General features: G+C 41.6%; 1 protein-coding gene across 11 annotated transcripts in view; it reads right to left on the bottom strand.

Moving 5' to 3' along the window:
* plekha6 (pleckstrin homology domain containing, family A member 6) overlaps positions 1 to 11581 on the bottom strand; it is an 82293-nt gene that overhangs the window by 28438 nt on the left and 42274 nt on the right. For 9 of the 11 annotated variants that reach the window (XM_068711810.1, XM_068711809.1, XM_068711808.1 and 6 more), the window contains one exon: positions 7321 to 7421. In XM_068711810.1, coding sequence (XP_068567911.1) covers positions 7321 to 7421 — 101 coding nt within the window. Of the gene's footprint in view, positions 1 to 7320; positions 7422 to 7530; positions 7858 to 11581 lie in introns of those variants that run through there. The other 2 variants (XM_068711814.1, XM_068711813.1) reach the window with 2 other exon arrangements.

Raw genomic sequence — 11581 nt, 5'->3', positions numbered from 1 at the left:
TTTGAAATGAAATGTTTGGATCACAGGAGTCCACTGGAGTTTAATTCTAAAAAATACTACAATGCTAATATTAGTGTAGTCTGATCTTCACCTGCCACTGTGCCGAAGTACCAGGTTTAAACACAATGAACAGACATGAAAATAAAGGAACTACACAGCATTCGAGTTCATTTAGAATTTGAAATTGAACGTTATAAATGATTCTTTGAGCTTCCAACTATTCGGTTAAGACATAGAGTTGTCATATATTTATGAGTTTCATATTGCGTTGACTGATTGGGGGGGCACTCCATTTACTCCGGTGTCTTTGCACCTTGAGTATTCCCCAGTCCTGTGTTTAGAGGATCGACTAGCAGTGGACACTTGGGAACGTTGCTTCAATCATGAACACAGGAACGGAGAGAAAGTAGCACAACAGCCCCAAAGGAATGAACACTTGTCTTTTCACAGCAACCTAATAGTTCTGTTGAACTGTTTGCTTTCAGGAAGGGTGAGGCTAAGCTCCACAGTCTACACACCCATAGGTGTAACCCTATGACTCTGACTGTTGAGCCACGCTCAAACACACACACACACACACACACACACACACACACACACACACACACACACACACACACACACACACACACACACACACACACACACTCCTTCCGTTGGACAGAGAAGACTTCCTACTGAATGTCTCTTGACTACAGCCACACCTCTACAGAGTCAGGTAGTAAAGCTGCAGGTACAACAGGTCCGGACAGCTCTCTGACTCTATTTAATGAAACAAGATTAAAATCAGTTCTGGATTCTTGTCGGAGACACTAATCCTGCAAAGATACAGATCCAGTCAGAGTGATCGGAATGAAAGATTATCTGATTGTGAATTTATTTTCAGAACTTTCTTCACCTTTCTGTAACAACAGAGTTGTTTAGTATGAAGTTGTTCTTAGCCATGCTAACAACATGGCTCTATGGATGGGAATGTCAGTCCACTACTTGGCCCGGACTGAAATGTCTCAACAACTACTGGATAGATTGACATTTGGTACACATATCCATGCTTTGCAGAGGTTGAATCCCATTGGCTTTGGTGATCCCTTTACTTTTTCCTGTAACTCCAAGCCGGTCAAAGTTTCAACATCTACCAGATGGGTTGGCACCAAATTGCACACAGACATCCATGATTTCCAGAAGGAAAACCTTGACCCTGATTGCCCTTTAGCGCAAACATGCAATGTTGTGTGAAATGTCCCAACAACTGTTGGAGAGGCTGCCATGAAATTTGGTGCACACATCCTATGTGTGAATTGCAACCACTTTGGTGATCCTCTGACTTTAAATCCAGCATCATCATAAGGTCAAAATACTTTGGTTCATGACCAGATACCTCCTGAAATGACATTCCCATCAGCCGCCTAGTTTGTCTAATCAGCATTAGAAAATATGAACCTGCTAACACACTCAAATAAAATAGTGACCATGGTAAATATTACCTGTTGAACATCAGCATATTAGCATTGTCATTGTGAGCATGCTGACATTAGCATGTAATCTAAGCTCAGCCACACTTTTGTTGATGGAGGTTTAGCCAAATGAAACGAACGAGTTACATTCCAATATTTAAAGACAAAAACATTCCAGTTTAGACAAAAGTGCCTGGATCAAAGAGGATCTACTGACTTCACTTTAACTCCATTCAAACATAATTAATAATACAGGATTAGTTATAATACGTTTTGTGATCAAATATCTCCTCTCTTCACTCAGACCAAAAGTCATTTTTTCAGACAATAATCTAATTATCAACAGTTTCAAACTAAAAAAATACATGTACAACAAATGTGCTCTGACCAGGTTTGAATCACTGACTAGCTCTGCTAGGCTAATCACCTAACTGCCCTATAAGTAAGAAACACATCAGTTATGCTAATTAGAAAACCATGTCATCCAGTATTTTAGTGATTGATCATGTTATTTATATTTTTAAACTTTTCTGAGGACCTTCCTCAAAAACCAATTTAAGGAAAACTTGAGGAGATATTTGTGAATGGGGTCCTTGTTATTACTGACAGGAATGATAGCTACGTATGACTCGGGTTGTAATATACTGTGTTCATCATTAAGCACATATGGCTGTTTCTAGAAACAAACATGACACCTTCCAATTAGAGAACAAACATTGTTGTAGTATATTGCGATTGAAAAAAATAATAATCATATGTGAACTGACAAAAAGAGAATCTTGGATCAAATATGACTTGTTTTCTATTTCTGCCAGAAGATTACAGCCAAAACCCAGAAAGCTGCTTACCCAAGCAGTAACTACTCCTTTGTTGAATGATGTTGCACATTGAGTTACATCTATGTGCAGTTTAGACAAAAATGTATCTCCAAATAAACCGTCTCATAAAAAGTCAAGTTCATACTGTAGATTTAGACAGAGAGCAGCAGGGCCGTAAACAGAAGTGGTTGGACAAGAATCAGCAGACAGCTTTGAAGGAGGCATGCTGGGACAGGACCACAGAGAGTCTGAGCCCCACCTCTACGACACCCTGAAGGAGACGAAACACACACTTGGCTTCAGCTGGCCAGCATACACGTTTCAACCAGCCGTCACTGTGAAGTCTGTCCTGTACATACGTTCTGCTATGGTTCCTTCACGTGTGGTCCTCCTCTCCCTGCTAAGCTGACACCACCTGCCTCTGATGATGGCCTAGTCTTAACTAAAGTCTGTAACAGCTCACTACTGCAGCACAAACACCTGAAGTGTTGACTACATACCGATCAAAGAGGTGCACTACATCATGGTGTACTGTTTAGAAAAGAGCTAAACTTTTGAGACATTGCAATGCAATGACCGGCAAAGCTCTGGATTGGCCAATCTCAACTTTTCAGAGTCTTCAAACAGATCTGTTATTGATCTCCATCAAACTAGACTTGAGTACATTTTACTATCGCATACTCCTGTGTCTGGTATGTGACCTGTTTCAAGTCTCAAATTTTCATGAACCCAGCAAAAACATAAATGAACATGATGATGCACAGTTTACTTTTGTGTCCTATTCTCTTTTAACGATACATAAGAGTTCCAAATGACTTCTCTTAAAATACAGTTTTTCTAACCTACGTTGCTTTAAGACCAGTCTTTAAGCGGCTGTAGCGGGCTAGTCTTAAACAATGAAGATTGTATCAAGTGAAACTCGATGGCCTGATGAATCCATTGGTACCATGTCATGCTAGCTTGGCTAGGACGGGGCTGAATAATGCTCCAGATTGTCGAAGACTTCTCACACTCACTTCAAGATATCTGAAGGAAACTGAATTCTATCCTACCCAAAAGTCTCCTCTTTAGACTAGACAGGGCCACTTCTACACTACGCTAATCAAATGCAGTTTTGGTGAAAAAAACCATGCAGTTGTTTTCATGCGGTATAAATGTGTTATTTTTGCCTATTCTAAAAATGATTTCTGCATGAACATACCTGCATAAATTGGGTGTAACTAGCAGCCATTTCATTGTAGTGAGACTATTTTTCAAAACTTGACGTTACTGTGTAATGTATCTAGGATGATCACAGAGTCATGAAACATTCCAACCACAAACTACAGACCTAGGGCATTCAGGGGGTTTTCTCGGTATATTGACAATAAGGGGATTTCTGAGCAGTATCCACAGAAGTGCTCACCATCCAACGACGAAAAACACAAATCTGACAGAAATCTGCAAATGTGGAATGTTTTTGAAATCACAGACCACCTTTTTCAGTGGGGTTCTTCAAGGTCTTGGTGTCTTAATGTGGTATTTTGGAGGGATTGTCGATCATTTTTATGAATTCTCAAGTTGTAAAGAAAAACTTGATAGAGCATGGGGAAGGCATCATAGACTTCCATCACAATGTTCTAAGCCCCTTTTTAGTTTCACAATTTATTTTACTTTATTATTGCAATAATTATTATGTATTATAATTTATTATTCAATTTAATTTCTGGTTTATGACTAGAACAACTTGACACACACTACTTAGTTGCATCTCAAATCGATCTTCAGGTCCCCAGTGTTTCAGATGATGATCCCCTTTAAGACCCCCCCCCCCCCCCAAAAAAAAGAAGAAGCGAAAAACAGGTGTATATGGGTCTATTAGAGTGACACACACTCATTAATCAAGTTTAAACACAATCTGAATTTCCCAAATTCTAATTCCAATTTACAGTAAAGTAGACAGACCCTTCTAGAGAGAGAGACCTGATGGCAGTATGATGATCCGCCAATTAACCAACAGCCAACAAAAGAGCAGAAGAACGAGTAAAGGGGATTACATTACATTACAGTCATTTAGCAGACGCTTTTATCCAAAGCGACTTACAATAAGTGTATTCAACAGAGGTATTCAAGAGAAAGAGAACTACTAGTCACCAGAAGTCATAAGTGCATCTTCTTTTTTTAAACAAGCATCTAAGAGCATAAACCAGAGAGAAGTACAGAAACAAACCAATACAAATACAATAAGTGCAACAAACTACTATGAATACAGTAAGTGAAACAAACTAGTGTGAATACAATAAGTGAAACAAACTAGTGTGAATACAATAAGTACAATAAGTGGAAGGCTCAGCGTAGTACTTGTTGAAGAGATGAGTCTTCAGCCTGATGAAAGATGGGCAGCGACTCTGCTGTCCTGATGTCAGTGGGGAGTTCATTCCACCATTGTGGGGTCAGGACAGAAAACAGCCGTGACCGGGTCGATCGGGCTCAGAGACCTCTGAGCGACGGGGCAACCAATCGCCCCGAGGCAGCAGAGAGAAGTGGTCGGGCGGGGGTGTGGGTCTTGACCATGGTCTGGAGATAGGAAGGAGCTGTTCCTTTCACCGCCCTGTCGGCCAGCACCAGAGTCTTAGACTGGATGAGCTCTTACAGGGAGTCAGGGATAACAATATACCAATCTCCTTTTAGAGAAGCATAGTATAAATACAACACAATGACTAATCCAAAGATCACAAAACCAATTAAAATTGACCAATAAGATCAAGCAGGTCACCACAGCGTGGCAAGCTGATGGTGTCCTCACAGTCATAGTCAGAGTCAACAGCTAAACAAACAGCTCTGTTGCACTGCTCCCAGACCAGCGGGATCAGAAGAGGGCCAAGTTCCACATCAACTGAAAATATGTACAAAAATGTTGCAGTAGGTGATGCAGGCTGTCTGATGAACACCTCAATGTCGGCCAGAGTTTCACAATAGATTAATTACCTTAAAAACAAGTTGGGTATGCTGTGTTGCGTATAAAACATTTAGTTAAATTTTTTAAACTATTAAAATGGTGTATAGTGGGGCTGGAGAGCCAGAGTCCGGATGTGGTTTCCTTAGCTTAGCATTTAGACTGGAAGCAGGGCTCTGTCAACCTACCCAGAACAGTCTCCCTAGAAATAACATCCAGATGATTGACTGTGACCACGCTGTATCTGTCACTCAGCCTTCAGAACCACCTCAGAAGAAGAACTTTGATTCAAAGGCCTTGTCATAATCTCTTATGTTTACTTTCCTATCTCTATTTTTATTTGTTTCCAATATATTTATAGCGTTACTCTTGAAGATAAATTTAGTCTTTTAACTGTGCTGTATTTGCAACACCATGATTACTCATTTTAATATTACACATTGAAGTTATTTAATATTAACTCTATAGTAAGATTGGAAAGGAAACAGAGTGTCCAGTCAGGACATTAGCGCCTTAATCCTTGGCAAGCTGTCAAAGCCACCCTGAGTATATTTGCTTAGTCTATCTCCACTCCAGGTGTGTGTGTGTGTGTGTGTGTGTGTGTGTGTGTGTGTGTGTGTGTGTGTGTACACACAGTGGGTACATGCACTGGACTTTGCACCAGAGCTTGTACTGGGCATGCAAAGAAAGAGAACAACAGAAAGGACTAAATGTTCTGAAAAGTGAATAAAACTGATAACGACAAACAGTGAGTGCAGGAAGAGAAGAGGCACAGAGAGAGGAGGAGATAAAAGAGAGCTGGAGACAGAGAGCTGTCAGTGTGTGTGTGTGTGTGTGTGTGTGTGTGTGTGTGTGTGTGTGTGTGTGTGTTACACACTGATGCTGAAGGGGAAACAAGGCTAACTTTCCAACTTATATAAAGCTTTACTCAGCAGTTTCAGATCCAGCTAACCTACATTACATCCTCATCGTCTCATCTTTATTCAGCTCTGACAAACAGCTCTGTCAGGTGGTATACTGCTGCTCCTCTGGAGCTGTTTGTCCCCAACTGTCAGAGCTGTGGATGTGATTCCTGAGGATCTGAGGAAACACAGCCGTGATCTGTTTGTCAGGAACAGCAATTATACAATTAATATGTTTTTGGCCCTTGTCATTGCCTCCCATCAAACACAAACCTTGCAGAGAAGTCCCACTGTGCCTTTAGACTACAAGGATGTTTTCTATACTGGGGCATGGTCTGTCCATCTTGGACATCACGGATATGATGCTACTAAATTGGATGTCAATGGAAGGCATGATAAAAACCTGCATCAGCCAAACTGTTGATGATGACTGTTTACTCAAGCAGCTTGTTGTCAACTTTGTTAGAGCTCAAAAATAGGCAAAGAGAGACTCCACACCAATAACCAATATGATGAACCTTACAGGGTTTCCAAGTGCAAGGGGATGGTTCTGGTGCATTGTTTGTGGGAAATTAAAACAATTAGCGACATCATATACACAACATCAACATAAAGCAATATCTGATAAAAAATAAGACACAGGAATGAGAATCTGATCAAACGTTAAAACCCAGACTAATGGACGTCCACATTTAATGTAGCCTCCCCAACTGAACATTAAACCATCAGTCCTCCACTCTAATTGGACTGAGAGACTCTAGTTCCCATGGGGCTCTTCAACTGTCATAAAGAACATCATGTGACTCAGGCATGAAGCCAGTCAGCTTCTATCAATCAACCAGAACCAAACCAACACCCTTAACTAAGCCACAGTGATGAAATCAAGGAACAAGTTCAAACATCAGTAAATCCTGCTTTTGCAATGACCATGAATATTGCACAAGGACCAGTTTTCAATGGTTGGAGCAATGGTTCTTTAAGGACTTGCTTATACTCCTAATAAACCTACAGCCAACAGCCTTTCAAAACCACAACATCTCTCACACTCTTAAATGACCCAATGTGTTCCTACATAGAACCCATTGTTTTCCACTAACGTATGAGCATTGAAAGTCATATGCACTCATTATATTCCCCAGCACCCCAGCATGCAATGCAATAACACATAGACCTCCCAGTACCCTCTGTCTCTGCGCCGGGATGTTACTGACCTTAAAGGCAAACTTGCGGGTGATGTTATCCGAAGGCTCCACTCCTTCGATCTGGAAACTAAGCAATGGCAAACTTCCTAGCACCGTGTCCTCCTTCTCATCTATGAGGAGAAAAATGAATGTGTAAAAACCTCCTCGAAAGAATCAGAGAAACAGAATCCATGATCCAGGGCATGGCTACAACTAATGTATGAGAGAAATAACAATTACAGCCTGAGCCAGTTCATTCAACCTGCAGGATAAAAGACAGCAACACAGAGGAGGAGTGTTCAGAGCCCAAACATGAGCGTGGAATCCAAGCCGCTCTCCTCCCAGCACACTCTCTGCTCCCACGGTGACAGCTTCCTAGAATAGATATCCATTATGGTCCGAGGGTCCCTGTGATAAGCAGCGGTAATGGCTCACACACACACACCGGGATACAGCGGTGATAAATAGAAGGTCTGTAGAAGGAGAGCACCGGTGCTGACTAAATAATGGAAGGAGGCATAAAAATTTCAGCAGTTTGAAAAGGAATACACTCCTCTCTCTGTGACCTCCTACCTCTTATTTCCCGAATGTAGCTCTGCAACGACACTGTCTCTACTGAGTGTGAGTGTTTATGTGTGGGTGTGTGAGAGAGAGAGAGAGAGAGAGAGAGAGAGAGAGAGAGAGAGAGAGAGAGAGAGAGAGAGAGAGAGAGAGAGAGAGAGAGAGAGAGAGGTCTGGGGGAGGGGGAAGTGCTTGTGCAATCATACAATACCCTGAATCCTGCTCTGTGTGTGTGTGTGTGTGTGTGTGTGTGTGTGTGTGTGTGTGTGTGTGTGTGTGTTGTGTGTTTGCGCGAGATAATGATCAGCCCACGTGACTCAGTGTTGCAGGAATCTTGGCCCCCAGCCAACTGTACCTGCTGCTCGTCTGCGCCAATGACACACACACACACACACACACACACACACACACACACACACACACACACACACACACACATGCTTAAAGGGACAGCAGGTAAATAGAAACACCTCTGCCTTTCTCCTGTTCATGTCTACCGCTCACATTTGAATGATTTATTGATGTCTGTATTTATAGACTGAAACCATGAACATGCATCCAGTGACCCTGTGATGATGATACAAAGTGACAAGAAGGAAAAAAACGCTTAATAATGACTTACACGTTTTATCAGTATTTTCACAGGTGAAATTATATAAATCATATTTTTCTTACTTACTAAGAGTGAGTATCTATCCATGCAGATGATTTGGTTTCATTGGTCAAGCTTTGATATATCTGCCACCACCCCAATACAATGGAGGAGATTGGAATGTCGGTTGAGGTACTCACAGTATTAAGACATGACAGTAACACTTGATTTTAACAGCTGTATTAACAGCTGTATGTAAACAGTTAATATGTGTTTTTAACACCCTTTTTGTGTTTATTGATTAAAAAGTCAACAACTATAACTGCTACTGTGAAGCATTCATTATTGCTGTATGAACTGAAGATAAAGATAACATATGACATTTATTATTTTATGTATTTTTGTCATGAGTCCTTCTTGATCTCTCACTCTCATTCATTCATTAATTCTGTCTGGTTTCCGTGAAACTAACTCTCTTTTCATTTCAGACCTAGCAGATGAGAGAGAGTCCTGAACCAGGCAAAGGGACCCATCTTCGTTTTGTTTTTAATCGGTTCCTTTTTCGAATGCACCTAAAACGGTAGAGCTTAAGGAACTTGCCAGTACCAGGCTCACCACTGCAGAACAACAGCGCCGTCTTTGGGGGAATTGCTGCAATTTGCGACCAGAGGAGCAAACCTTTTGAGTAAAAGGAAAGGCTCACCAGTCAACCAAAGGGCGCCGGTGAGCCGAGCCTTCCTCTCCAAAAGGCAGTCTCACCCCTTGCTCCATGCCCATGTTGGAACTACAGAAATGTCTAACCTACCACCCAGCTAGAGATTCAGCAGGATTCCCTTCCCCAACCCATAAACACAAGCGCTCTCGATTGACCACTTTGATATTCTGATACAGAACATCGGGGCATGTTGTGTAATCACCACAAATCTCTAACATTCATAATCCACATATTGACTGGTGCACAGGCTCCATTTTTCAATGGAACAGCCACTGCCACAGCATTCTGACCAGAAGCTTCATACCTGTACCTTTTTTCTCAAGCAAGCTCACGCCAAAGGAACACAACAATGACATGGCATTGGTTGGGTTAGGGTCTTATAGTCAACCAGGTAAAAACATAAATAAATGAATGAATAATAAAAAAATTGCCATGTTTACTTCTGGTTCCACACGGGACACAGGCCCTGATCCTGGGCGGAAGTCCTTGTAGTGGCAAAAACTCCTTTTTCCTTTAACCCCTATTTTGATGTCCTATTGTTTTTACCACGTGGAGAGTTCGGGTGCATTATGTCTGACTCGCAGCCTTGTTTCCAAAAGAAATCCAGAAGGAGCTTATTGTTCACTCTTGCTTAGAATTTATTGCAAAACAAACATAATAGGAAAATACGAATCAGTTGTTTCAGTGTCCTTAGGTTTTCACTGCAGCGTTGCCGATGCCATTCACCAGCAGACGCTTTCACAGGGCTGAGGCTGAGGTCAAAGGCGGTATCTGCTGTCACCAGCTTTCTCCACCTCACCGTGCGTCATGCCCACCAACTTATAGGAGTGCCCTCCTCACCTGTGGGGCGTGCACACTTTCAAACACAAATAAAGAAAAAATATCAGTAATTTACATACATAGACATGAACTTAAATGCCGTTCCTACAGTCCTGTTTGACCTATTCATCCACCACAAATGAAGCTCTAGTGTAAGTTCAGTCAGACGGACTATAGTCTTGCATGCCTAGGCCCGTAGTTTATTTCCCATACATCTGTCAATCAGAGCTCACTCATTATTTCCTTGCTGTCATTGTTTGGGGCTGTCAATCATGATATCAGCTGTTTAGATCAGCTGGTCTCTTCTATCCATTATCTCAATGAAACAACTACATCGTTAGCCTATCATCTTGCTGCTGTCTCTTTTTAAATATGATTGTCTCCCCACCTTCAGTACGTTCATGCTCCTGTTACACACCCCTCCATGATGCTTAGGTTGCATATTCTGATTCTGATTCTGATTCTAAGAACCTGCTGCTGGACACCAGCGTTGAAGGAGGCCGTCTAGTCGAAAAAAGAGGCCTTTCGGACTTGGTTGGCCCAGGGGTCTTTAGAAACAGCAGACTGTTCTGGAGACCCCTGTGTTCTGTTGCCTATTGGCCAAACGGGCAAAGGGAGGTCTAGTAGGAGTTTGGGGAGGCTATTTCGGAGGCTATTTCAGTTGGCAAGCTCAGTCGAAAGTCAAGTTTTAGATTCACTAGTCTATTTATCGACACTCACCTATGGTCAAGAGCTTTGGGTAGTGATCGGAAGAATGAGATCAAGGACGCAAGCTGCCGAAAATGAGCTAATGAGTGGAGCCATTGCTCCTTTGTGTCGAAAGGGGCCTGCTGAGGTGGATTGGGCATCTGATCAATTGCATCAGCGATTTGTTTAGCGGTACCAATGTGGAGCATGCATATCATGTCTAATTGTGCTGAAAAAAATACCTAATCTAGATAGAAAAATTTATAAAATCATGGAAAATTCCAAACTAGTTAAATTGAATTAAGCATATGGATTGTAGAGTATTTATCATTTACATCAGATTTTAGCCAAGTCAAAGAGAAGAAATATCTGAAATATCACATATTTACTAAAAGTTCAACACGTTTGTCCTAACAGACATTCATGCCAGCACAAGCTGTTCCTTGGAGGACTCAGAGATAGCCCTGTAAAACACAACCTATACAACAAAAGTCCTGCACTTTTTCTCCTCCACTTGTGCCCATTTTTTGGCCCTTGGTCCCTGCTGGCATAGCAATCACAGTGGTAAATTGCACTGTCACAAATTCCTCCCTCCATCGCTCCCTCTCTCTAAGCCTTCTTTTCCAAAACACAGCTGGGCCAGGGAGAGACGGGGGGAAGGCTGGTACAAAACAGACGTGATCAGAATAAAAAGAGGAACCCCCAGCACAGAAGGAATTAACGTCAAAATAAGAAAGAAATGAAAAGCATGCACTTTAAGATGTTTGTAAAATAATCACAGCCTTGACCGAGAATATTTAGTTATGGTTACAGAGTAAGGAAGAGAAATGGGACAAAGACCAGTGTATTAAATCAGGAACAAAGAAAAATAAATAGTGCAGCAGTTAATCCGGAAGAGATTGTTCTGTTGCCTGTTA

The sequence above is a fragment of the Cebidichthys violaceus genome, unplaced genomic scaffold (genome assembly GCF_023349555.1).
Source record: "Cebidichthys violaceus isolate CVI_PGR_0920_01 unplaced genomic scaffold, fCebVio1.0.p SCAF_17, whole genome shotgun sequence".
In the NCBI taxonomy this organism is placed as follows: Eukaryota; Metazoa; Chordata; class Actinopteri; order Perciformes; family Stichaeidae; genus Cebidichthys; species Cebidichthys violaceus.
The sequence above is the reverse complement of the archived record's forward strand: the minus strand, read 5'-3'. Positions and strand labels throughout refer to the sequence as shown.